This window comes from Delphinus delphis, chromosome 21, assembly GCF_949987515.2.
Source record: "Delphinus delphis chromosome 21, mDelDel1.2, whole genome shotgun sequence".
NCBI lineage: Eukaryota > Metazoa > Chordata > Mammalia > Artiodactyla > Delphinidae > Delphinus > Delphinus delphis.
This window is the reverse complement of record NC_082703.1, coordinates 1,045,696-1,072,134: the sequence shown is the minus strand read 5'-3', so window position 1 is coordinate 1,072,134 and position 26,439 is coordinate 1,045,696. Positions and strand designations below refer to the sequence as shown.

At 38.5% G+C, this 26,439-nt stretch overlaps 1 protein-coding gene across 9 annotated transcripts in view; it reads left to right on the top strand.

Annotated features, from left to right (window-relative positions):
- Positions 1-26,439, top strand: part of PSD3 (pleckstrin and Sec7 domain containing 3) — a 570,605-nt gene that overhangs the window by 394,481 nt on the left and 149,685 nt on the right. For 8 of the 9 annotated variants that reach the window (XM_060001190.1, XM_060001192.1, XM_060001191.1 and 5 more), the window contains one exon: positions 11,792-11,835. In XM_060001190.1, the coding sequence (XP_059857173.1) occupies positions 11,792-11,835 (44 nt within the window). Of the gene's footprint in view, positions 1-11,791; positions 11,836-26,439 lie in introns of those variants that run through there. The other variant, XR_009517869.1, reaches the window with a different exon arrangement.

Here is a 26,439-nt window from a genome sequence, read left to right as displayed (position 1 = left end):
TTTTTGATAACAGCCATTCTGATAGGTGTGAGGTGGCGTCTCATTTGGTTTTGATTTGCATTTCCTTGATGATTAGTGATATTGAGTATATTTTCATTTGCCTATTGGCCATCTGTATGTCTTCTTTGAAAAAATGTCTCTTCAGATCCCTTGCCCATATTTTAATTGAGTTTGTTTGTTTGTTTTTTGTGATCAAGTTGTGAGTTCTTTGTATATTTTGGATATTAACCCCTTATCAGACATACTGTTTGCAAATACTTTCTCTCATTCAGTTCATTGCTTTTTCATTCTGTTGATGATTTCCTTTGCTGTGCAGAAGCCTTTTAGTTTGAATAGTCTCACTTATTTATTTTTGTTTTTGTTGCCTTTGCTTTTTGTGTCAAATCCAAAAACTCATCACCAAGACCAATGTCAGGGAGTTTACTGCCTATGTTTTCTTCTAGGAGTTTTATGGTTTCAGGTCTTACATTCAACTCTTTAATCCATTTTGAGTTAAATTTTGTATATGGTGTAAGATAGTGGTCCAGTTCCATTCTTTTGCATGTGGCTGTTCAGTTTTCCTAACACCATTTATTAAAGAGACTTTCCTTTCCCCGTTGTATAGTCAGGGCTCCTTTGTCATAAATCAATTGACCATATATGTGTGGACTTATTTCTGGCTCTCTCTTCTGTTCCATTGATCTGCATGTCTGTTTTTAATGTCACTACCATACTGTTTTGATTACTATAGTTTTGTAATATATTTTGAAATCAGGGAGTGTAATGCCTCTAGCTTTTTTTGTCCTTTCTCAAAATTGCTTTTGCTATCCAGGGTCTTTTGTGCCTCCACACAAATTTTAGGATTGTTTTCTTCTATTTCTGTGAAAAAAATGCCACTGGAATTTTGATAGGGAGTGCATTGAATCTGTAGATTGCTTTGGGTAATATAGGACATTTTAATGATATTAATTCTTCCAATTCATGAACACAGAATATCTTTCCATTTATTTGGTCATCTTCAATGTTTTTCATCAGTGTCTTATAATTTTCAGTGCATAGGTTTTTCACTTTATTAAATTTATTCCTACATATTTTATTCTTGTTGATGAAATTATAAATGGGATTGTTTTCTTCACTTCTCTTTCTGATCGTTCATTATTAGTGTATAGAAATCAACAGATTTCTGTATATTGATTTCATATCCTGCAACTTAATTGAATTTTTAAGTTAGTTTTAGAAGTTTTTTTTGTGGAGTCTAAGTTTTTCTATACATAATATCATGTCATCTCCAAATAGTGACAATTTTACTTCTTCTTTTCCAATTTGAATGCCTTTTATTTCCCTCTCTTGCCTAATCGCTCTGGCCAGGATTTCCAATACTATGTTGAATAAAAGCAGTGAGAATGGGCATCCTTGTCTTGCTCCTGACATTAGAGCAGAAGCTTTCAGTTTTTTAATGTAAATTGATGCAGGCACTTTGGGTGTTAGCTGTGGGCTTCTCATATATGGCTTTTATTGTGTTGAGGGATATGTTTACAGTATTAACAAGGAGAAAAAAATTCTTTCTACTTAAGTTTTTGCTCAAAAAGGAGCTTAGTACAAATATCAAATCATTATGTTGTGCACCTGAACCTAATATAATGTTATATGTCAATCATGCCTCAATTTAGAAAAAGGAACTTAGTGGCTATTTTGTATTTAAATACATTTACATTTTGAATAACGTTATTTGAACTAGCATAGTTAGGAAAGTTTCCTTAAGACACAGCAGCCAGTCAAATGGGAGGTAATCATAAGGTGTAGAAAAGACACTTTAGGAAGAATATGCTCTGTAGAAATACTCATGACACCTTATTGACCAATTCTACCCTCAGAATGAATGAAATGAAACAATATGTGTGTGTGTGTGTGTGTGTGTGTGTGTGTGTGTGTGTATATACACATATATATGTAATAGTTTGGAGTACTGTGTCAGCATAAATGGTAATAAAGGGAACGTTTTTGTTCCCTTTCAGGTTGGTTGAGTGCACCTCCAGAGCTGCTCACCAAATCTTTTGGTAGGTGTGCATATTTAGTATTATCTTTGGCTGCATCTCCCCTCCTTTGGTGATAAGGAAGGGTGGTTCCTATTTTAGCTCACAAAGATACATTTGACAGTAGGCAATCAGGCGAGCCCCACTTGCTGTTCCTCCCCCTTAGGGAATAATCAGTCTTCCTCCCTCTTTACTTTTTCTTTTTTTTTTTTTTTTTTTTTTTGCGGTACGCGGGCCTCTCACTCCTGTGGCCTCACCTGTCGCGGAGCACAGGCTCCGGACGTGCATGCTCAGCGGCCATGGCTCACAGGCCTAGCCGCTCCGTGGCATGTGGGATCCTCCCGGACCTGGGCACGAGCCCGTGTCCCCGGCATCAGCAGGCGGACTCTCAACCACTGCACCACCAGGGAAGCCCCCTTTTTCATTTTTATATGTACAATTTAAAAATTACTTTTATTTCCTAATTTATAGAGTCATACCTGGGATTTGGGAGCAAATAGTGATGCTGCTAATCAATAACCATGGGGAAAAATAAGTGAGGGACACAGGAAAAGGGAGTAGGGACTAGGGAAAGAACTAGTTTGAGAGTTTGACCAGGTGATTTCTAAGATCCTTTTGAAGTGGAATCATAGAATGGTAGATCTGGAAGGGGGTCAAAAAAGGTAACCTTATGCAACCCTCTCATAGCACATATTTAGAAAATGAAGGCCAGGTAAATGAAATTATTTGTCTTGAAAGGGCAAGTTCATGATTGTCGAACCCCCTCCTCCCCTCAAATTCTTAGATCCTGAGATTGGATCTGTTCTCTCTTCTATTAAATATTTGTCTAAAAATTACTTGTCATATGATGTCACATATTAGATACTATGTGTGAAAGTGCCTTGCACATTGATGGCAGGAAATAAAAAGTTGATTCTGCTAGCTAATTCTCCATTAGGTCAAGTTCAGTCAGGATTAGCAGTACGTTTTGTTATCCTTACATAAGAGGCCCCAGAAGGCAGAGTGGATTCTTCTACACCTAGCATAATGCCACTGTGGCCTATAGATGTACTCACAAGTGTTTGTTATGTGATGAATCATGCATATTAACTATACTTCAGATTCCCTTTCAGTAAGGCGAGTGCTTTTATGTTACTGTCGTGGTATCTGTTATGGTTTGGTGTTGGCTCATCTCTGCAGTGGAGTCAGACACTTAATGGTTAGATGTTTCTGCCATTGCTGGCTGGGTTTGTAAGTGCGCCACAACCTGTGGTAAGTTAACACTCCAGGACATAGATTTTGACCCTGTTTACATGGTGACTGGATCCAAAAAATAGATCTGACTATAGATGTGGGAAAAAGCCAAACTCAGAATAAGTTATTTATATTGAGCATGCTTTTGTCACCCTGAATGAGAGCTAAAGAGAGGAATGCCTGCAAGGTTGCTTGTTAATATGTGTTCTTTAATGTCATGTTCTTTAAACTTGGGTACATGAAAACTTTCCACTGGATACAGGAATCGGTTTCCAGAAACTCATCTTTTATATGTTATTCTCCCTAAAATGGATCTACCTATGAATACTCTTGTGGTCAGAGTTTCAGGCTGTTTATCCTTTTTTACTTCTGGTTGACAATTGCCTTCTGCCACTTAAGAAAAAGAAAAAAAGAAGGCGGCGGCACAGTCTCACCCATAACTTTATTTGGTATGTTGCACGGGTATAGCAACTTCCACGGGTAGAGGGGCAAACAAAGAGTCAATTCTAAATATTGGTTTTAGGGAAGCCCTCTTTAATGAGGTAGTAATGCAGTTTCTCAATATTATTTTAAGGTATAAGGAAGAAAATAAAAGTTGAGGGCCATTGATTTAAGATATTTTGAGTTTTTCTAACCAATTTGAAATTCATATGGTAACTAGATTATTAATTTTTTTAAATAAATTTATTTTTATTTTTGGCTGTGTTGGGTCATCGTTCCTGCATGTGGCCTCTCCCTAGTTGCAGCGAGCGGGGGCTACTCTTCGTTGTGGTGCATGGGCTTCTCATTGCGGTGACTTCTCTTGTTGCAGAGCACCGGCTCTAGGCGCGCGTGCTCATTAGTTGTGGCTTGCAGGCTCCAGAGCACACGCTCAGTAGTTGCAGTTCACGAGCTTAGCTGCTTCGTGGCATGTGGGATCTTCCCGGACCAGGGCTCAAACTCGTGTCCCCTGCACTGCCAGGCGGATTCTTAACCACTGCGCCACCAAGGAAGCCCCTAGATTTATTAATTTTTAACCAATGTCTTTTTCAAACACAGTCTTTCTCTGATAACATTTTCCAGAGTGTTGCATATTTAGTTCTATACTTAGAAGTCTGCTTGATCTGAATATCTGCATGAAGCAGCATTGCACTTGAACAAGATAGCCATGGCATTGATGGTGTCATAATTCTTGGGTACAAATTTCACTGTGGTCACTGTCAGTCTCACGAAGGGAAACTGGAAGTTGTGTTATCCCCTATACTTTTCCTAGTAATTCAAGGAGGACAGAGAAAGAAAAATCACTGGAGTTGAGAGATGATTGAACAAAAATACATGAATTTCATAGATTGCAAAATGTGCTTCTAGAGAGAAAGAGACTCATGGTTACCTGATGCATGGTAATAGGGAAAGCTTCAGAGAACCGTGTGTGGGCTGTCAAAGATGGTGCTAAGCTTTGAATAAAATTGCATTTTATCATCTTGATGAGAAGCAATTAAAAGTTGAAGAACAAAGACTTAAAAGTAAATTTAGACCAAGATACCTTGATCTCTGTAATTTAAGCAAGTTACTTTGCTTTCTCATTCTTAAAACTGATGAACTTCAACTTTGAGGAATCATTCTGTCCTCTTTAGTCTCAGTGGAGGTATTTGATTATTGTCTAGCTCCTGGGTTAAGTTGCAGGAATTTCAGTTTGAAGAAGACAGGTAACCTCACAAAGCAGTGATTTTTAACCAAGGGTTTGTATCAGAGTTATGTGTGGATCATTTGGAAATATTCATGTTTAGGTTCCTAATCTGTGAATCTGATTCAGTAGATCTGGAATGGGACTCAGTGATCAATATTTTAAAAAGTTCATTGGCTCATTCTGGCACATACCCTCATACTTTCAGTTGAGAGCACTCTGGTAGACAACTGTGTTTTACCTGGGGACTGACTTTGGAAAAGTTTCTGGAAGTCACCCTGTGGGTATGATCATTCTTTATTCAGAAATCTGTCTTCCATTTATACCTCGTGTGTTAATTTCCTAGGGCTGCTGCAACAAATTACCACAAACTTGGTGTTCTAAAACAACAGGGATTTATTCTCTCACAACTTTGGGGGCCAGACGTCTGAAATCAAGGTGTGGAGAGTGCTGCGCTCCTCTAGAGGGTCTAGGGGAGGATGTCTTCCCTGGTTCTTCCAACCTCTGGTGGTTGCCAGCATTCCTTGTGTTGTGTCTGTATCACTTCAGTTTCTCTGTCCATCTTCCTGTTACCTTCTCTTCTGTCTTTGTTAAATCTCCCTCTGCTGCCTTCTTATAGGGACACCACTCAGCCCAGATGTTCTCTCCCATTCAAGATCATTAACTTAATTGTGTTTGCAAACTTTTTGTGGAATGCAGAAACATTTGCAGGTTCTGGGGTTTAGGACCTGGATGTCTTTTGGGGGTCCATTATTTAGCCTGAGACAGCTGGCTGTCACCTCACTGCATATAATTTATATGGGCTGCTCTGGCCCATTGAGATTGATTTCGTCCCTTTCCCCACTTGTCTCCAGCTACCAATTCATGGCCACAGGGAAATGGAAGCCTTCTGTGACAGTGTTTACCCACAAATCTTGCTTTCTTGGACCTAGATCAGATAACCCCTCACATAGCTAGAGATAAATTATTTTACTAAGTTGTCAAATACACCTCCAATTTCAGCCATTTGTATGGCAAATACCTTTGGTCATAAGTGGAGTGGGAGTATACGATCAGTGCAGCAAACCATCATCCTCACTGACGAAGGCATCCCAAGCATGTGTCCCAGCAACGGTGGCTCTTGTTTAAAGCTCATCCTTAAGAAGAGAATATCACAGTGACCAGCATTACATGACTCGATTCCAGGAGAGGCACGAGCCTTCTTCCCTTTCACGTGAGCCTTGACCTAAGCCAGGCATTTACAATGCTGTCAAGTTTGGTTTTAGGAGAGAGAATGTAGTTAGCTGTAGTTAGCTGATAGGAAAGAATTTAGTTAGTTGAAAGGATAGAATGTACTTAGTTGAATGTAGTCACTTGATTTCTGAGAGAAATGTAATTTCAGAGTCAAACTTTATGAAAACTAGCTATAGCACCTTAAGAGAATTTTTTAAACAAGGGGCTTCATTTTCCCCATCTACAAAAGGAAGAATTTATTTCATGACCTCTAAGGCCCCTTTCAGCTCTGAAATTCCATTTTGTTGTTTCTTGAGTTTTAACAGTTTGTCCTAAAAACACTATTACTAAAAGGCTTGTTCTTGTGCCATTAGTAGGCAGGTGCAAGATTGGTAGTAAAGATGATTTTAACCTGGAGCTTCCTTGATTGTGTGGTAGAAATATATGTAAAAGTATTTTGAATGGAACAATTGATAGAAAAATTTTGGCATTCCTAGGATTCTGACTTGGGCATGTTTTATATCACCATAAACTACCCATCCTTGGGCTTTATGTGTAGTGTTTCTGTACTCCAGTAATTAAATGTTTTATATCAATGGGGTTTACTAAGATTGAGAGTACACTTTCACTATTAGGCCTTCATGTACTAGTTAGTTCCTTTTTACGGAGTTTGTGATGCTTTGTGACACATGAATCTGAACTTCACAGGAGTTCACATGGGCCGAAGATAAACCCTTAGGTTCAGCCACATTTAAGGGATAAGATGAGGAAGATATGAGTAAGGAGAAGGATTGTCAAAGGAGATAGGAGAAAATTCAGGAAACTATGTATTGTGTCACAGAAAATAAGGAAGAATATATTCAACGTTTGAGAGTATTCAGTGCTGCTGAAGGTGAAGAGATACAGAACACTAGAGTGGCCTTGAACGAGGAAAGCTGATGAATTTGTTGTGATAAGTTTTAATGGAGGAACAGGGATGGAAACTAGATTGAAGAGAATAGATCAAGCGGAGATAAGAATTGCTGAAACTTCTCTCAGGAGAGGTTCTGAGGAACAAAGCGTGGCAACTAAATTGCAGAGATGGGGTTTGGAGAGACCTGCACAGGTTTGAAAGCTGATAGAGGGGAGCAGGTAAAGGAAGAGCTGTTACCCCAGAAAGGGAAGGTCAGGACCTGTGTTAGAGGCTTAGCCTGGCAGGCATGGACCACTCCTTCCCTTCCTGTCAGAAAGGAGGAAAGAACAGATGCCAATGCAGATACATTTTAGGGAAAATGGCAAAAAAGTTAAAAGAGACTCATGAATGAATGCTCTGCGGAAGTGTGAGATGTTAGTGTGTACTGTTGTTAATGTTCTCTATTAATGTTGAATTAGTCACCTACCAGGAGCTCAGGAGGTCTGCACTTGCGGCCAGTCAGTGCCACCCCTCTGTAATAGATACCCCAGCCCCCTTGACTGCAGGGAAGGGCCGAATCATAACTCCTCATCTCCCAGGCACATGGATTGATCAGTGGGGAGGACAGGTGACCTACATCATACCAGTTGGAATCTTTTCAAACTGGAGCTGGGAGAAAAGAACTGTGGGTTTCTCTTATTCAGAGATACAAAGATGTGAATGGGTGCTGTTGATATGGACATGTTTATTGTTTCTTGTGTAGCAAAGAAACAGGGAGTGGGGATGTTTGGGATGGAAAGAGAAGAGTTGAAAGTAGAGGGGGCAGAGTTTATGTTTTTTTCCCAATTTTATTGAGGAATGGTTGACAAGGGGGTAGAATTTTAAATTCCTGTGTCCCTGTGGCCAGCTCCATCTGGATCTTTTTTATGGTTTGGCTACATAAACGTTAGGTCCCCCTTACCCTTAAGGTAGAGTTTAGATTTTTGAATTTGAAACTAAAGAAACCTTAACTAATATAATGTGAAGTCAGAATAGGATTGGTCAAGAGTTACAGTGTTTCTTTTCAGGTACAACAGAAAGGCCATGGGACAAAGAAGTGGAAAGTACCGTCAAGACTGGTTGAGGTGATGGGCTGCCTGGGAAAGGATGTGAGGACTGTTGGCTGGAGATGAGGGGGAATCAAGGGACTTCAGTTCCTAACGAAGTGAAGTAGATACAAGGGTAGGCAGTTGTGATCAGGGTATATGAGTGTTGGATGCATTTGCAAAGCAAATTTTCCTTTTTTAAGAGAAATAATGGACTATCATAAAGCACTAAAAAGATTCAGGAAAATCCCTTTGTAATTTTTTCATTGAAAAGGATAAGGCTAACATCCCGTGTTTAGATTTGTTGCGTTATCATTTACACAAAGAGGACTTGACCTACAATATAGCAAGTTTGTTGAATTTTACAAGACCCTTTATAATAGAGTTTGTTGTGTGATGTGCAGCTGACAGGGAAACAAGAATCTTCTCATTTGAAACTCAGTTCTTTCTTCAAGAAAATATTCTCACAGGCAAAAAATTTGAAAAAAAAAAATGATCTAGGGCAGAATTGAATTTATTGGAAAATTTCTAGTTGCTTAGATATCATTTTCTACCTTTATGAACAGGTAGTTTTTTAATCTTTACCATATTGTTAAATTACTCTGGTTAGTATTGAGAGTGATAGTGTATAAAAAACCTTTAATGGTCTGTCTCTTCTGAAAAGCCCACTATTACTTGTGGGTTCAGGACGGCTCCTACAAGGAATAGAATTAATGTAAAGACGCTTATCAGCAAGAGTCTCCTGAGGCTGGAGCTAGACATTGACTCTGCACTTCTGTACATGCAGACTCAAGAGACATTAGCTATATAATAGGTTGTCCTAGTTCTTGAGTGAATTTGAGTTCTTCAAAAAGAACATCCAATTTATAGCATGGTCTTTGTGCCTTGATTTACCCCTTATTTTCTTTTGATGTTTTACCATTTCTGTATTTGAGGACACATTTTACCATACCCTGATAATGATGAAATGTGTCCTAAATTTTATTAGCTCCCATAATTATACAGTAGGTAAACTGACTACTGTAGCCACACTGAAGAACTCCCATGGAGTCTGTCAAGACACTGGCTAAGGATACATGTATCGCATCTTAAATAATATAAAATCTGTAACTAAGCATCTTTGTCCTGAATTGGGACGTGCTTTGCTAGAAAGGGAGTTCACTAGCTGGATGCAGTCTTTTTGATCACACACATGTAGACTTCCTCTCACACTTAGAAGATAGATCTACAAGGCAGTTCTGCCTCTGCTCTGCTGTGCTGCCTGGGAAATGTTATGAACTTACCATTTCCTCATGTGAAAGATGAGGGGTTGGATGGCATCTGATCCCCCTTTTCCCATCTCAGAGTGAATGAGATGAGTCTCATAAGTCCAAATCCTTCTTTAAAGAAAAATGTTCCAACTGCATCATGTTATTAGACACATAGTCCTCTCTTCAACGCAATTTGCTGTTATATCTTAGAGATGCACTTGTGTTTTCTTTATAACATCTCACTCAAAAGTAAGAAACTAGAGGTGTGGGTAGCATTTTCTTGGATTAGCTGTAGTGGAACAACGTGATTACAAGGAGCTTACACGTGACGCCAGAGCTGGGAGGTGTGGTGGGGCAGTCTTCTGCTGCCTGGACGGAGCCTTGGAGGCTCCAAGGAAGCTTTCTGTCTGCTGCACCACCGCACCCGCCAGTGCGGCACTCACCAACTGTAAAGCAGAGTCAGGAGGTGGGACCCATAAAAGCTGCTTAATCCATTCCTCTGTCCATGGACACCTAGCTTGCTTCCAGGACCTGGCTATTGTGAATAGTGCTGCAGTGAACACTGGAGTGCATGTGGCTTTTTTTTTTTTTAATTTTTTTAAACATCTCTATTGGAGTATAATTGCTTTACAATAGTGTGTTAGTTTCTGCTGTATAACACAGTGAATCAGCTGTACATATACATATATCCCCATATCCCCGCCCTCTTGCGTCTCCCTCCCACCCTCCCTATCCCACCCCTCTAGGTGGTCACAGAGCACCGAGCTGATCTCCCTGTGCTATGCAGCTGCTTCCCACTAGCTATCTGTTTTACATTTGGTAGTGTATATAAGTCCATGCCACTCTCTCACTTTGTCCCAGCTTACCCTTCCTCCTCCCCATGTCCTCAAGTCCATTTTCTACGTCTGCATCTTTATTCCTGTCCTGCCCCTAGGGTCTTCAGAACCATTTTTTTTCCTTTAGATTCCATATATATGCATTAGCATACAGTATTTGTTTTTCTCTTTCTGACTTACTTGACTCTGTATGACAGAGTATGACAGAGTATGACTCTGTATGACAGAGGTCCATCCACCTCACTACAAATAACTCAATTTCGTTTCTTTTTATGGCTGAGTAATATTCCATTGTATATATGTGCCACATCTTCTTTATCCATTCATCTATCGGTGGACATTTAGGTTGCTTCCATGTTCTGGCTATTGTAAATAGTGCTGCAGTGAACATTTTGGTAAATGACTCTTTCTGAATTATGGTCTTCTCAGGGTATATGCCAAGTAGTGGGATTGCTGGGTCGTATGGTAGTTCTATTTTTAGTTTTTTAAGGAACCTCCATACTGTTCCCCATAGTGGCTGTATCAATTTACGTTCCCACCAACAGTGCAAGAGGGTTCCCTTTTCTCCACACCCTCTCCAGCATTTAATGTTTGTAGATTTTTTGATGATGGCCATTCTGATACAATGGAATATTACGCAGCCATAAAAGGAATGAAACTGGGTCATTTGTAGAGATGTGGATGGACCTAGAGACTGTCATACAGAGTGAAATCAGAAGGAGAAAGACAAATATCGTATATTAACGCATATATGTGGAATCTAAAAGAGTGGTACAGATGAACCTATTTGCAAAGCAGAAATAGAGACACAGATGTAGAAAACAAACATATGGACCCCGAGGGTGGGAAAGGGAGGGTGGGATGAATTGGGAGATTGGGATTGACATATATACACTACTGTGTACAAAATAGGTAACTAATGAGAATGTGCTGTACAGCACAGGGAACTCAGTGCTCTGTGGTGATCTAAATGGGAAAGAAATCCAACAAAGAGGGCATATACATGTACATATAGCTGATTCACTTGACTGTACAGCAGAAACTAACACACCATTGTAAAGCAACTTTATCCCAATAAAAAAACAAAACAAAACAAAAAGCTGTTTAAGTCATTGGCATAGAAACTCTGAAATTATTCTGAGATAGTCTCCCATAATTGGGCTTCAGTCTCCTTTCCATGTGTCTTACTCATTAAGTTGTTATGAAAACAGTTATATTTATTCCATTAATGAAAAGGTATGAATATTGAAATTTCCAAAGCAATGAAACTGTAAGACCATATTTTGAATAAGAAAAATAGAGTACATGGTCTAATTTTAATCATGTCCTATATTTTACTGTGGTAAAATGTAGTACAGTGTTGTGTGTCTTACAAATGACGTTTTTTACTTCATGAAAAGTCTCTCTCTTTCACAGAGCTCTACCTGCCCTGTGCTCCTTAGCCTCACCTGTGTTTTCTTCATTTCTGCAGTACCAATAGGATGACCCACAAGGGCCCTGGGAGTTGCTTGCTGACTCACTCAAGCCTTTTGGCTTTGGTCATTTGCTGAACGCAAAATGTGAAACAGGGTGAAAAGAATAATTCCATCTTGTTTTCTCTCTTTACAGGCTCTGTACAACTCAATCAAGAATGAGAAGCTTGAATGGGCAGTGTAAGTATGCTGCATGTCAGCCATTTAGTAAATGAACTACTTGCTCTTTTCTTACTGTCTTTCTTTGTGCCTTAGCGGTGACCCTGGAGAAGGGTTAATTGCACCAACTGTTCTCATTTTACACCAGTGTCTTACCTACTTTGTATAAGACACATAAACCCTGAGTATCCCATGTCTTTTTCTTGGTACCCAGCATGCTCCTATTCTTATTTTAAGCTGTTTGCTATGCTTGTATGCAATCAATTATCTTTTTATAAAAAATAGCATTCAAAAAGAAAATATGGTAAAATTACATAAATTCCAGAATCTAACACAGATGATTTGGGTACCATACACTGATTCTGATTATCTCCTTCTTATCATTATAGCAAGGTTTTCTAATCCTGTTTCCTGTGACACTAATTATACCAGGATATTGATAGATAAGCTTAAGAAATGATGGATTAAATGAAGCTAATTTTTTTTTTAACTGAAGAACTTCCAGGAGCTTGTACAGTGCTGATGTTTATTGTCAATCTGTAAGAGAGAAATAGAATTTGCAATGTTTCCTGAACCTATTTTGACAGTAAAATGTAAGGTTTCAAGGTACACACTTTGGGGGAGATAGTATTACAGATAAATTATAACTAACTCTATGTAGACCAAGAAAACCACCCTTGTTAAATTTCTACTAATCAATATAGCAGTTAAGAATTTAATTTTTTAGAAATTGTTAGAGCAGAATCTTTACTAAATTTTTAATCCAGTTATCAAGAAAATTAGAGCCAAATATGTTTTTAAATTAAAACTACATGTGAATTTTATTTTTGATTTTCACTGATATTAAGCTTTCATAAATATTTTTCTGACATGTTACCTAACATAGCCATCTACAGTGAACTTAGGTTTACAAATCATAACTTGGGGGAATAAATCTTATTCTTTCATAATGCACACTGTGGAAAAATGGTTTACCAGTTGACTAGATCTTACATATAACATGCTAGAATGAATTAAAAAATACCAATACCACTTAAATTGTTTGACTAATTGTAAGGGAATGTGGTACTATTTTAAATTGGGGATTCAAAGTATGAGACTGTAATATTTGCAAGTATATGTGATGGCCTATGTTTCTGTGTATGTATATCACCAGACTCAAGTAGAGATAGTGTATCATTTCAAGGAAAACTCATTAGAATTAATATGAATTCATGGCCTGAGGTCCAAAGCGATTATTTTTGGACTTACTTCTCATGAATGAAAGTGAGTTTCCTAGAAAAATTTCATAAATGATATACTTAGACCCTTGCTGAAATATGAAAGGCGTATCTTGACCTATGCAGGATGTCTACTCTCGAAAAAATTAATAGAATGAAATAATTGTAAATATATTCATATTGTGAGAGAGAATATTTTGATGATTCTTTTATAAATTTATTTTTAAAAGCAAATAAATATACTCCTGAGGATCTGTTTTGTAAATCTAGATTTTTGATATATTGAATTTGCTACATTAGGTTTTATTTACATTTATATATAGTGGCAATTCGGTATAAGAAAGCTTTATCTTGGGCCCTATCCATGGATCAGGGTGGATGTTTACCCAAGAACTGGATTCTTCTTTGGCCCTCTTGTCAGGTCAACAGGGCATTGTGTTCAAGAGCCCAGATTTCAAGAGTAAGACAGATTTGGGTTTGAATTCGAGCTCTGCTGTGTACCAGCTGGACCACTGGCCATGTGATCCTTGAGGCCTCAGTTTCCTCTTCAGGATGACACTGTGAAATATTCTAAAACAATAAGCATAAAGCAAGTTACCTCTCAAATGGTAACTAATATTGTAGCTTTTAAAGCTCAGATTTCTATTTTATTTGTCATTTCCCTTTTTATTTCTCTCTTGTTCACACGGTTTCCTATCCACATTTATTCATCACCTACCAAGAATAAGGCAATACAGTAATTTATCATATAATTAACTTTCTTCTCGTATAAAATGAAGCGATTGGAAGAAATGATCACAGCTGTCCTTTTCAGTTTTAATATTCTGTGAATTTTGAAACGTTACGACGTATCAGTATTTCTCAAGCTGGCTCCTTGTCTAGATACACTGCTGTTATCTAGAGGATATAAAACAAAAAGGGTTTATGGGTCAGTGTGATGGACTCTTTGAATTTCTTCAGTAGATAAAGGGCCAATATCCTAACCTTTTTGATCCCTGAGTCCTGTTTTGATAATGAAGTACCTTTCAACAGCTAATAAAACTAGTGTTCCCTAGAACAGTGGTCCCCAACCTTTTTGGCACCAGGGACCAGTTTTGTGGAAGACAGTTTTTCCATGGATGGGGGCAGAGGGGGGTGGGGAGGGATGGCTCAGGTGGCAGTGCAAGCGGTGGGGAGCCGTGGGGAGTGATGGGGAGCGGCAGATGAAGCTTCCCTCACTCTCCCGCCACTCACCTCCTGCTGTGAGGCCCGGTTCCTAATAGGCTGCGGACTGGTATCCCCAGGGGTTGGGGACCCCTGCCCTAGAACACACTTTAGAAAACCCTGCTGTCCATATATCAACTTATGTGATCTTCAGATCAAGAGCTAAGCTTTTTCATTCATAAGTAAGTATACATGCATGTGTGTAACTGTATGTAATACTGTGCTCCCCCAGTTTTCCTTGTATCTCTCCAGTCACACCTTCTCTGATTCATTTTCCTCCTATTAGCCATTAATGTTAGTATTTCCCGAAGATTAGCACTTAGAATTGTCTTTTCACTAAAGTCCCATTCTCATCACTGTCATTCAGTCTTAAGAGTTCATCTGCCGTATCTAAAAATTCTTACCTTATATGCAGCTCTGCCCTCTTTCCCAGATTTCAGTTCAACATTTGCATTTTTCTGCAGGACATTTCCTCTGCACTCAGCACTCATCATCTGTCTCTAGACTTCGTCACATGTTCTCCACTTCTATTAATGGCACCAGTATTTCCTAGATTCTGGGCTCCCATCATCCTTGAACCTCTCTGGCCCCTCGTTCGCTCCTGCGGAACTGGCCCCACCAGCAGCCCCACACCATTCCTGCTGCGGCACTCCGAGTTCAGACATCCCTGCTTCTGCCTCCTGACTGTCTCCGCCTCCAGCCTCTTTCCTCTACTTTAACCTGTTTTGAAGCCCTCCTCTGCTCTAAAATGTCATTAAGCTCTGCACATTGTGCCAGTAATCTATTTTATTCCCCGTACTTGTCTTCACACACCCTGTATGTCAACAAAGCTGCCACTAGATGCCATTCCCTGCACTTGCCCCATGGCTTCTGGCTTTTTGGACAGTGCTCATAAAGTAACCTCTGCTTAGAATCTACATCCCTGCCATTCTTTACAGCCCAGCTCATAACATGCTCCATGAATTCTTTCCTGATCTTACCAACCAGAAATAATCTCAGCCTTTAAACATCCACTTTACTTTATCTGATGACACAGTGATTTCTATTCTCAGTTATAGTTATTGATAGGAATGTTCCATTAAGACTGTAAGCTTAAGGAAGTTATACATGTCTGGATTTGTCCCTTTATATCCTCCTTTGAGGCGCATAGTGCTTATGTGTAATGAAGTCTATATAAAAGTCTATAGAAAGAATAATAGCAACAGTGCAAGGAACTGCATTTCCTGAGAGATTTTCTACAGTTGTGTAAGTTTAGATAATAGTTACAGGAAAGGGGTTGCTACTTCAAAGTTTGTAGGATTTCGTAGTATATACTTGCATGGGGGAGATCTTGATATTGATTTATTTTATTTTTACTGAAGTATACTTGATGTACAATGTTATGTACATTACAGGTGTGCAGTATAGTGAGTCACAGTTTTTAAAGGGTATACTCCATTTATAGTTATTATAAAATATTGGCTATATTCCCCATGTTGTACAATATACCCTTGTAGCTTATTTTATACCTAATAGTTTGTACCTCTTAATCCCCTTCCCCTATATTGCCCCTCCCCCCTTCCCTCTCCCTGCTGGTAACCACTGGTTTGTTCTCTACATCTATGGGTCTGCTGCTTTCTTGCTGTATTCACTAGTTTGTTATATTTTTTAGATTCCACATATAATTGATATCATACAGTATTTTTCTTTCTCTAACATATTTCACTTAGCATAATATAATGCCCTCCAAGTCCATCCATGTTTCTGCAAATGGCAAAATTTCATTCGTTTTTATGGCTGAGTAGTATTCCATTGTATATATACACCATATCTGTTTTTATCCATTCATCTGTTGATGGACACTTAGGTTGCTTCCATATCTTGGCAATTGTAAAAAATGCTGCTATGAACATTGGGATGCATGTATCTTTTCGAATTAGTGTTTTTGTTTCTTTCAGATACTTACCCAGCAGTGGAATTGCTGGATCATATGGGAGTTCTATTTTTCGTTTTGTGAGAAACCTCCATGCTATTTTCCACAGTGACTGCACCAATTTACATTCCCATACACAGTGTATGAGGGTTCCCTTTTCTCCACATCCTCACCAACATTGGTTATTTGTGTTCTTTTTGATGATAGCCATTCTGACAGGTGTGAGGTGATATCTCATCATGGTTGTGATTTTGCATTTCCCTTACGATTAGTGATGCTGGGCATCTTTCCATGTGTCTGTTGGCCATCTGCATGTCCTCTTTGTAAAAATGTCCTTCAGGTCTTCGGCCCATTTTTTAATCCAGTTGTGTGTTCTTTTGATGTTGAGTTGCATGAGCTGTCTGTATATGTTGCGTATTAACCCCTTATTGGTTATATCATTTGCAAATATTTTCTCCCTTTCAGTAGATTGTCTTTTCGTTTTCTCAGTGGTTTCCTTTGCTATGCAAAAGCTTTTAAAGTTAAGGGGCCCATTTGTTTAATGATGTTTTTCTTTCCTTTAGGACCAGATCCAAAAAAATATTGCCACAATTCATGTCAAAGAGTATTCTGCCTATGTTTTCTTCTAGGAGTTTTATAGTATCCAGTCTTACATTGAGGTCTTTAATCCATGTTGAGTTTATTTTTGTATGTGGTGTTAGAGAATGTTCTAACTTCATTTTTTTACAGGTAGCTGTCCAGTTTTCCCAGCACCACGTATTAAAGGGACTATCTTTTCTCCATTGTATATAGTCTTGCCTCCTTTGTTATAGATTAATTGACCATAAGTGTGTGGTTTTATTTCTGGGCTCTCTATCCTGTTCCATTGATCTGTGCATCTGTTTTTGTGCTAGTACCATACTGTTTCGATTACTGTAGCTTTGTAGTATAGTCTGAAGACAGGCAGTGTGATTTCCCCAATTCTCTTCTTCTTTCTCAAGATTGTTTTGACTATTCGGGGTCTTTTGTGTTTCCATATAAATTTTGAAACTTTTTCTAGTTCTGTGAAAAAAATGCCATTAGTATTTTGACAGGGATTGCATTGAATCTGTATGGTCATTTTAACAATATTAATTCTTCCAATCCAAGAACATGGTATACCTTTCCAGCTGTTTGAGTCATCTTCAGTTCCTTTCATCTGTGTTATATGGTTTTCCAAATACAGGTCTTTTACCTCTTATGTTCCTTATTCTTTTTTTCCTTTCTTTCTTTCTTATTAGTCATCCATTTTATACACATCAGTGTATGCATGTCAATCCCAATTGCCCAATTCATCACACCAACAGCCCCCCCTCCTGCCTCTTTCCCCGCTTGGTGTCCATACGTTTGTTCTCTACATCTGTGTCTCAATTTCTGCTCTGCAAATTGGTTCATCTGTACCATTTTTCTAGGTTCCATATATATGCATTAATATACAATATTTGTTTTTCTCTTTCTGACTTACTTGACTCTGTATGATAGTCTCTAGATCCAACCACGTCTCTACAAATGACCCAAATTCGTTCCTTTTTATGGCTGAGTAATATTCCATTGTATATATGTACCCCATCTTCTTTATCCATTCGTCTGTCGATGGGCATTTAGGTTGCTTCCATGACCTGGCTATTGTAAATAGTGCTGCAATGAACATTGGGGTGCATGTGTCATTTTGAATTATGGTTTTCTCTGGGTATATGCCCAGTAGTGGGATTGCTGGGTCATACGGTAATTCTATTTTTAGTTTTTTAAGGAACTTCCATACTGTTCTCCATACTGGCTGTATCCATTTACATTCCCACTAACAGTGCAAGAGGGTTCCCTTTTCTCCACACCCTCTCCAGGATTTGTTGTTTGTAGATTTTCTGATGATTCGCATTCTAACTGGTGTGAGGTGATACCTGATTGTAGTTTTGATTTGCATTTCTCTAATAATTAGTGATGTTGAGTAGCTTTTCATGTGCTTCTTGGCCATCTGTATGTCTTCTTTGGAGAAATGTCTATTTAGGTCTTCTGCCCATTTGTGGATTGGGTTGTTTGTTATTTTAATATTGAGCTGCATGAACTGCTTGTATATTTTGGAGATTAATCCTTTGCCTGATGATTCGTTTGCAAATATTTTCTCGCATTCTGAGGGTCGTCTTTTCATCTTGTTTATGGTTTCCTTTGCTGTGCAAAAACTTCGAAGTTTCATTAGGTCCCATTTATTTTTGGTTTTATTTCCATTACTCTAGGAGGTGGGTCAAAAAAGATCTTGCTGTGATATATGTCAAAGAGTGTTCTTCCTATGTTTTCCTCTAGGAGTTTCATAGTGTCTGCTCCTACATTTAGGTCTCTAATCCACTTTGAGTTTATTTTTGTGTATGGTGTTAGGGAGTGTTCTAATTTCATTCTTTTACATGTAGCTGTCCAGTTTTCCCAGCACCACTTATTGAAGAGACTGTCTTTTCTCCATTTTATATCCTTGCCTCCTTTGTCATAGATTAGTTGACCATAGGTGCGTAGGTTTATCTCTGGGCTTTCTGTCTTGCTCGATTGATCTATGTTTCTGTTTTTCTGCCAGTACCATATTGTCTTGATTACTGTAGCTTTATAGTATAGTCTGAAGTCAGGGAGTCTGATTCCTCCAGCTCTTTTTTTTTCCCTCAAGACTGCTTTGGCTATTTGGGATCTTTTGTGTCTCCATACAAATTTTAAGATTTTTTTGTTCTAGTTCTGTAAAAAATGACATTGGTAATTTGATAAGGATTGCATTGAATCTGTAGATTGCTTTGGGTAGTAGAGTCATTTTCAAAATATTGATTCTTCCAATCCAAGAACATGGTATATCTCTCCATCTGTTGGTGTCATCTAAATTTCTTTGAGCAGTGTCTTATAGTTTTCTGCATACAGCTCTTTTCTGTCCCTGGGTAGGTTTATTCCTAGGTATTTTATTCTTTTTCTTGCAATGGTAAATGGGAGTGTTCCCTTAATTTCACTTTCAGATTTTTCATCATTAGTGTATAGGAATGCAACAGATTTCTGTGCATTAATTTTGTATCATGCAACTTTACCAAATTCATTGATTAGCTCTAGTAGTTTTCTGGTGGCATCTTTAGGATTCTCTATGTATAGTATCATGTCATCTGCAAACAGTGACAGTTTCACTTCTTTTCCAATTTGTATACATTTTATTTCTTTTTCTTCACTGATGGCTATGGCTAGGACTTCCAAAACTATGTTGAATAATAGTGGCAAGAGTGGACATCCTTGCCTTGTTCCTGATCTTAGAGGAAATGCTTTCAGTTTTTCACCATTGAGAATGATGTTTGCTGTGGGTTTGTCATATATGGCCTTTATTATGTTCAGGTAGGTCCCCTCTGTGCCCACTTTTTGGAGAGTTTTTGTCATAAGTGGGTGTTGAATTTTGTCAAAAGCTTTTTATGCATCTATTGAGATGATCATATGGTATTTCTTCTTCAGTTTGTTAATATGGTGCATTACATTGATTGATTTACGTATATTGAAGAATCCTTGCATCCCTGAGATAAATCCCACTTGGTCATGGTGTATGATCCTTTTATTGTGTTGTTGGATTCTGTTTGCTAGTATTTTGTTGAGGATTTTTGCATCTATATTCATCAGTGATATTGACTGCAATTTTCTTTTTTGTAGTATCTTTGTCTGGTTTTGATATCAGGGTGATAGTGGCCTCATAGAATGAGTTTGGGAGTGTTCCTTCCTCTGCAATTTTTTGAAAGGGTTTGAGAAGGATGAGTGTTAGCTCTTCTCTAAATGTTTGATAGAATTCACCTCTGAAGCCATCTGGTCCTGGATTTTTGTTTGTTGGAAGTTTTTTAATCACAGTTTCAATTTCATTACTTGTAATTGGTCTGTTCATATTATCTATTCCTGGTTCAGTCTTGGGAGGTTGTACCTTTCTAAGAATTTGTCCATTTCTTCCAGGTTGTCCATTGTATTGGCATACAGTTGCTTGTAGTAATCTTACAGGATGCTTTGTATTTCTGCGGTGTCTGTTGTAATTTCTCCTTTTTCATTTCTAATTTTATTGTTTTGAGTCCTCTCCCTCTTTTTCTTGATGAGTCTCACTAATGGTTGATCAATTTTGTTTATCTTCTCAAAGAACCAACTTTTAGTTTTATTGATCTTTGCTATTGTTTTCTTTGTTTCTATTTCATTTATTTCTGCTCTGATCTTTATGATTTCTTTCCTTCTGCTAACTTTGGGTTTTGTTTGTTCTTCTTTCTCTAGTTCCTTTAGGTGTAAGATTAGATTGTTTATTTGAGATTTTTCTTGTTTCTTGAGGTAGGCTTGAACAGCTGTAAACTTCCCTCTTAGAACTGCTTCTGCTGCATCCCATAGGTTTTGGATCGTCGTGTTTTCATTGTCATTTGTCTCTAGGTATTTTTTGATTTCCTCTTTGATTTCCTCAGAGATCTCTTGGTTATCTAGTAATGTATTGTTTAGCCTCCATGTGTTTGTGTTTTTTACATTTTTTTCCCTGTAATTCATTTCTAATCTCATAGAGTTGTGGTCAGAAAAGACTTGATATGATTTCAGTTTTCTTAAATTTACTGAGGCTTGATTTGTGACCCGAGATGTGATCCATCCTGGAGAATGTTCCTTGTGCACTTGAGAAGAAAGTGTAATCTGCTGTTTTTGGATGCAATATCCTATAAATATCAATTAAATCTATCTGGTCTATTGTGTCACTTAAAGGTTTGTTTCCGTATTTATTTTCACTTTGGATGATCTGTCCATTGATTTAAGTGAGGTGTTAAAGTCTCCCACTATTATTGTGTTACTGGCGATTTCCTCTTTTATAGCTGTTAGCAGTTGCCTTATTTATTGAGGTGTTCCTATGTTGGGTGCATATATATTTATAATTCTTATAACTTCTTCTTGGATTGATCCCCTGATCATTATGTAGTGTCCTTCCTTGTCTCTTGTAACATTCTTTATTTTATTTTTTTATTATTTTTATTTTTTTGCGGTACACGGGCCTCTCACCGCTGTGGCCTCTCCCGCTGCGGAGCACAGGCTCCGGACGCGCAGGCTCAGCAGCCATGGCTGACGGGCCCAGCCGCTCCGCGGCATGTGGGGTCCTCCCGGACCAGGGCACGAACCCGTGTCCCCTGCATCGGCAGGCGGACTGTCAACCACTGCGCCACCAGGGAAGCCCATGTAACATTCTTTATTTTAAAGTGTATTTTATCTGATATGAGTATTGCTACTCCAGCTTTCTTTTGATTTCCATTTGCATGGAATATCTTTTTCCATCCCCTCACTTTCAGTCTCTATGTGTCCCTAGGTCTGAAGTGGGTCTCTTGTAGACAGCATATATATGGGTCTTGTTTTTGTATCCAGTCACAAGCCTGTGTCTTTTGGTTGGAGCATTTAATCCATTGACATTTAAGGTAGTATCAATATGTATGTTCCTATTACCATTTTCTTAATTTCTTTGCATTTGTTTTTGTAGGTCCTTTCCTTCTCTTGTGTTTCCCATTTAGGGAAGTTCCTTTAGCATTTGTTGTAGAGCTGGTTTGGTGGTGCTGAATTCTCTTAGCTTTTGCTTGTCTGTAAAGCTTTTGATTTCTCCATCGAATTGAATGTGATCCTTGCCGGGTAGAGTAATCTTGGTTGTAGGTTCTTCCCTTTCATCACTTTAAGTATATCATGCCACTCCCTTCTGGCTTGTAGCGTTTCTGCTGAGAAATCAGCTGTTAACCTTATGGGAGTTCCCTTGTATGTTATTTGTCATTTTTCCCTTGCTGCTTTTAATAATTTTTCTTTGTCTTTAATTTTTGCCAATTTAATTACTATGTGTCTTGGCATGTTTCTCCTTGGGTTTATCCTGTATGGGCCTCTCTGTGCTTCCTGGACTTGGGTGGCTATTTCCTTTCCCATGTTAAGGAAGTTTTCGACTATAATCTCTTCAGATATTTTCTGTGGTCCTTTCTCTCTCTCTTCTCCTTCTGGGACCTCTGTAACGCGTATGTTGTTGCCTTTAATGTTGTCCCAGTGGTCTCTTAGGCTGTCTTCATTTCTTTTCATCCTTTTAGCTTTATTTTGTTCTACAGCAGTGAATTCCACCATTCTGTCTTCCAGGTCACTTATCCGTTCTTCTGCCTCAATTATTCTGCTATTGATTCCTTATAGTGTAGTTTTCATTTCATTTCATTATTGTATTGTTCATCTCTGTTTGTTTGTTCTTTAATTCTTCTAGGTCTTTGTTTAAACATTTCTTGAATCTTCTCGATCTTTGCCTCCATTCTTTTTCCGAGGTCCTGGATCATCTTCACTATCATTATTCTGAATTCTTTTTCTGGAAGGTTGCCTATATCTCCACTTCATTTAATTGTTTTTCTGGGGTTTTATCTTGTTCCTTCTTCTGGTACATAGCCCTCTGCCTTTTCATCTTGTCTCCCTTTCTGTGAATGCGGTTTTTGTTCCACAGGCTGCAGGATTGTAGTTCTTCTTGCTTCTGCTGTCTGCCCTCTGGTGGATGAGGCTATCTAAGAGGCTTATGCAAGTTTCCTGATGGGAGGGACTGGTGGTGGGTAGAGCTGACTGTTGCTCTGGTAGGCGGAGCTCTATAAAACTTTAATCTGCTTGACTGCTAATGGGTGGGGCTGGGTTCCCTTGCTGTTGGTTGTTTGGCCTGAGGCAACCCAACACTGGAGCATATCTGGGGTCTTTGGTGGGGCCAATGACAGACTCTGGGAGGGCTTATGCCAAGGAGTACTCCCCAGAACTTCTGCTGCCAGTGTCCTTGTGTCCACAGTGAGCCACAGCCACCCCCTGCCTCCGCAGGAGACCCTCCAACACTAGCAGGTAGGTCTGGTTCAGTCTCTCCTGGGGTCCCTGCTCCTTCTCCTGGGTCCTGATGCACACACCACTTTGTGTTGCCCTCTAAAAGTGGAGTCTCTTTTCCCCCAGTTCTGTCAAAAGTCCTGCAATCAAATCCCAGTAGGCTTCAAAGTCTGATTCTCTAGGAATTCCTCCTCCCATTGCTGGACCCCCATGTTGGGAAGCCTGACGTTGGGCTCAGAACCTTCACTCCAGTTGGTGAACTTCTGTAGTATAAGTGTTCTCCAGTCTGTGAGTCACCCACCCAGCAGTTATGGGACTTGATTTTACTGTGATTGTGCCCCTCGTACCGTCTCACTGTGGCTTCTCCTTTGTTCTTGAACATGGGGTATCTTTTTTGGTGAACTCCAGTGTCCTCCTGTCGATGATTGTCCAGCAGCTAGTTGTGATCCTGGTGCTCTCACAAGAGGGAGTCCTCCTTATTCTTTTTGATGTGATGGTAAATGGGATATGACGTTGATTTTAGAGCCTTAGAAGAAATCAAATCATAGAATTATGGGATGCTTTAGCTAGAGGGAACTTAGAGTTCATTGGCTATCTAAATGGGTTCCATGGAGCCTTAGCATTCAGGGAGATGTCTGGGGGCCTCCCTAGGTGATGTGAATGAGGGAAGAGGGGAGGATGACAGGGACACAGTTCTACCTCACACAAGTGTCACAACTGTTTCAAATGACCAAAGCAGCCCCATTTTTATCCTTTTAAAAGATGTATTTGGCGCTCTACTTATTATTGCTTTTCCTAAGTAATCAGTACTGAAGAAAAATTTTTTGAAAAGTACTACTCCAGTCCAGTGTTCTCCTTTCATGTATTAGGCAAATGAAGTCAAGAAGCACTTATTAACAGATGCAGAGTCACACAATCAGTGTAGGAGCAAAGCGAGGATTAGTTTTCCCAGCCACCTCTCTCCCCTTGGCATCGCCATGCTGCTTCACTTTTCTGTAGCCACATAACTCTTATCAAAGTCTTTGCTGGGCAGGTGTCACATCTGAATGTGTATTAAGAGAGATTTATATTAAAGTTTTAGTCTCGTGAAATGCTCCTAGAATTACTAATCATTCATCTATTCCACAAACAACCTTTGAAACAGCTGCTTCTGTGCCTGGCCCAGTACTGAGCTCTAGATACAAATATGAAAAAGAGAGAGGTTCTCTGCCTAAGAAGAACACAACATGGGGGCGGTTGGAGGGGGCAGACTGTACAAAGACTAAAACGTAAAAGCTGTAGTGAGAAGTGCAAGTAGCCAGACTGCCTGTGGAAGGTCTCGGCTCCCTTGTGCAGGAGAATCACCATTTCTTCCCCACTTCCTTTGCTCAGTTATTCTTTATTCATAAAGCTTCTTTGTGCTAAGCGGTATGCGGGAAATTTGCAGAGAAGAAAAGGCATTAAGACATTTTCCCTGGCCTTAAGAAATCTTACAGCCTAATAGACGTGTTTATTTATTTTTAAATGAGGAGTGGTTACTCTGTCTGATTGGGATGGGATGGTAAGGTGAGTTGAAATGGATACAGGCACTTATAACTTATGTTAGAATTGCTTAAAATTTAGCTACCTGAGGATTTTCAGAGAATACAGCAGTTAACAGAAAAGCAAAATAAAAGTGCAGTATTATTCATTAGGAAAATTAATGGTCGTCTTCTACTTTGGACTTTCATGTGTACTGCTTTATTGTATTTTATTGTATTTAGGATTGTAAGAAATCTCCCTTACCCTAGTTTTAAGAAATATTAAAAATTCACATATCCAGCTTCATTTTTAAAAGACCCAACAGTATTTAATGTAAATAATATACTTTTGGACCCCTCCACTCTCATGCTTCTTCCCTCAGTGTGTAGGTTGCAGCATTATTGACCTTGCTTATCATTATGCATAGTTGTTCTTTTAGCTCTGAATAAGCATTTTTACAATGCCTGTATCATGGAATAATTTTTGCTATTTTATGTTACTCTATAACTCAGTTTAGCAGAGCAGTTTAATACCTTTGCCTTTGCTTCTGAATTAAATTGTTTTCTATTTGCCCTCTTATATCAAATTGTCCTGGCTCTGATAGGTGATATCCTGGCACATTGGGGCCTTTCTGTCTTTCAGATCATGTGTTATGGAAGCCCTCAGCTTTCAGAAGTGTGGTTTTAAATACCAATAGTTCGTTGTTTGGCCTCTTTATCATTTTTTAAATGAACTTCAGTTATGACTAGTCTTTTCAGGAAACCAGTGCTACCCGTTTATTGGTTAATTTTAGGAAGTAGAGAAAGCTCTGCAAAGATTTTCTCCCTCTTCTTTACCTGGGTGACACTGCCTGTGAGTACCTGTGGGTGTGTGTACCTGTGTTTATGTCTGTGTGTGTTGTTAGAGAATGATAAAGGCAGTGGGACTGCTTTGTCTTTTATGTGGTGCTTTAATTCTTTGTCCAGTCCAAAGGTCTGAATCCAACATTAACAACTGCTTCCAAAGTCTCTTTGCTATATAGTCTCTGATAAAAGCCTTTTTCTAAGAAAAGAACTCTTCTAGAACTCTTTTATTTTTATTACCTGGTCCCTATTTGTATTTTATTTAACACAGTGTTGATTCTAATTTTATTTTAGTAATACATATCAGTTAAAATGTAGTCTCAATTCTTGCTCTTTAGGAAACGGCCATCTCAAAAGGACAGTTTATTTTCTCTCAACAGAGTCTTTCAAACTTAGACTGATTTAGATAAGGCACATTTGCTGATGAATATAATTTGTCACCTTGCATTTAAGTTTTATCATTTTCTCATGTTACAATTCTCCCTGATTTTTTATTTGCCAACATTAGAGTCCTCCAGGAAGAAAAATTGAAATTTCCTATGTATACCTTTTAGGTTTGAACTTGTATCCTAAAGAAAAGGGCATTTCTTTGTCTTATTTTAAATTTTTTTTTACCTTGAAGTAAAATTGTTTTATTTCTGTAAAAGAGATAAATCATGGTAATTCATTTTTGCAGTTACTTATTCTGTTAGATAACTTTATTATCCTAATGTCCTAGTGAATCTAGATGTATGAAATTGTTAATCACAATAGTGTTTCTTAATAGTAGATGTAGATAAAGGAAAACTTTCTTACTCAGACAAGTTATTTTGGATCAAGACATTTATGTGGCACTTTGATCTAAGATGTTCAAAGATTAGTTCTTGTTTTAAACTTCAAAATAGCCATTTGTAGGTTGATCGTAATTACTAGTGAGAAAACTAAGACAGAGAAGTTGCCATAAGTTGGACAGTGGTTGTACATACAGTGAGTATAATAAGTATATAGAGAAATATTGGAGTGTGTATATTTGGAGAAAGAGGTAGGAGGGTTGGCATGAGGAATTATTGGTAGAGAGACAACTAACCATGGAAAAATTAATGAAACTGTTTGTGTGAGATATTTGACTATAAAAAAGGGT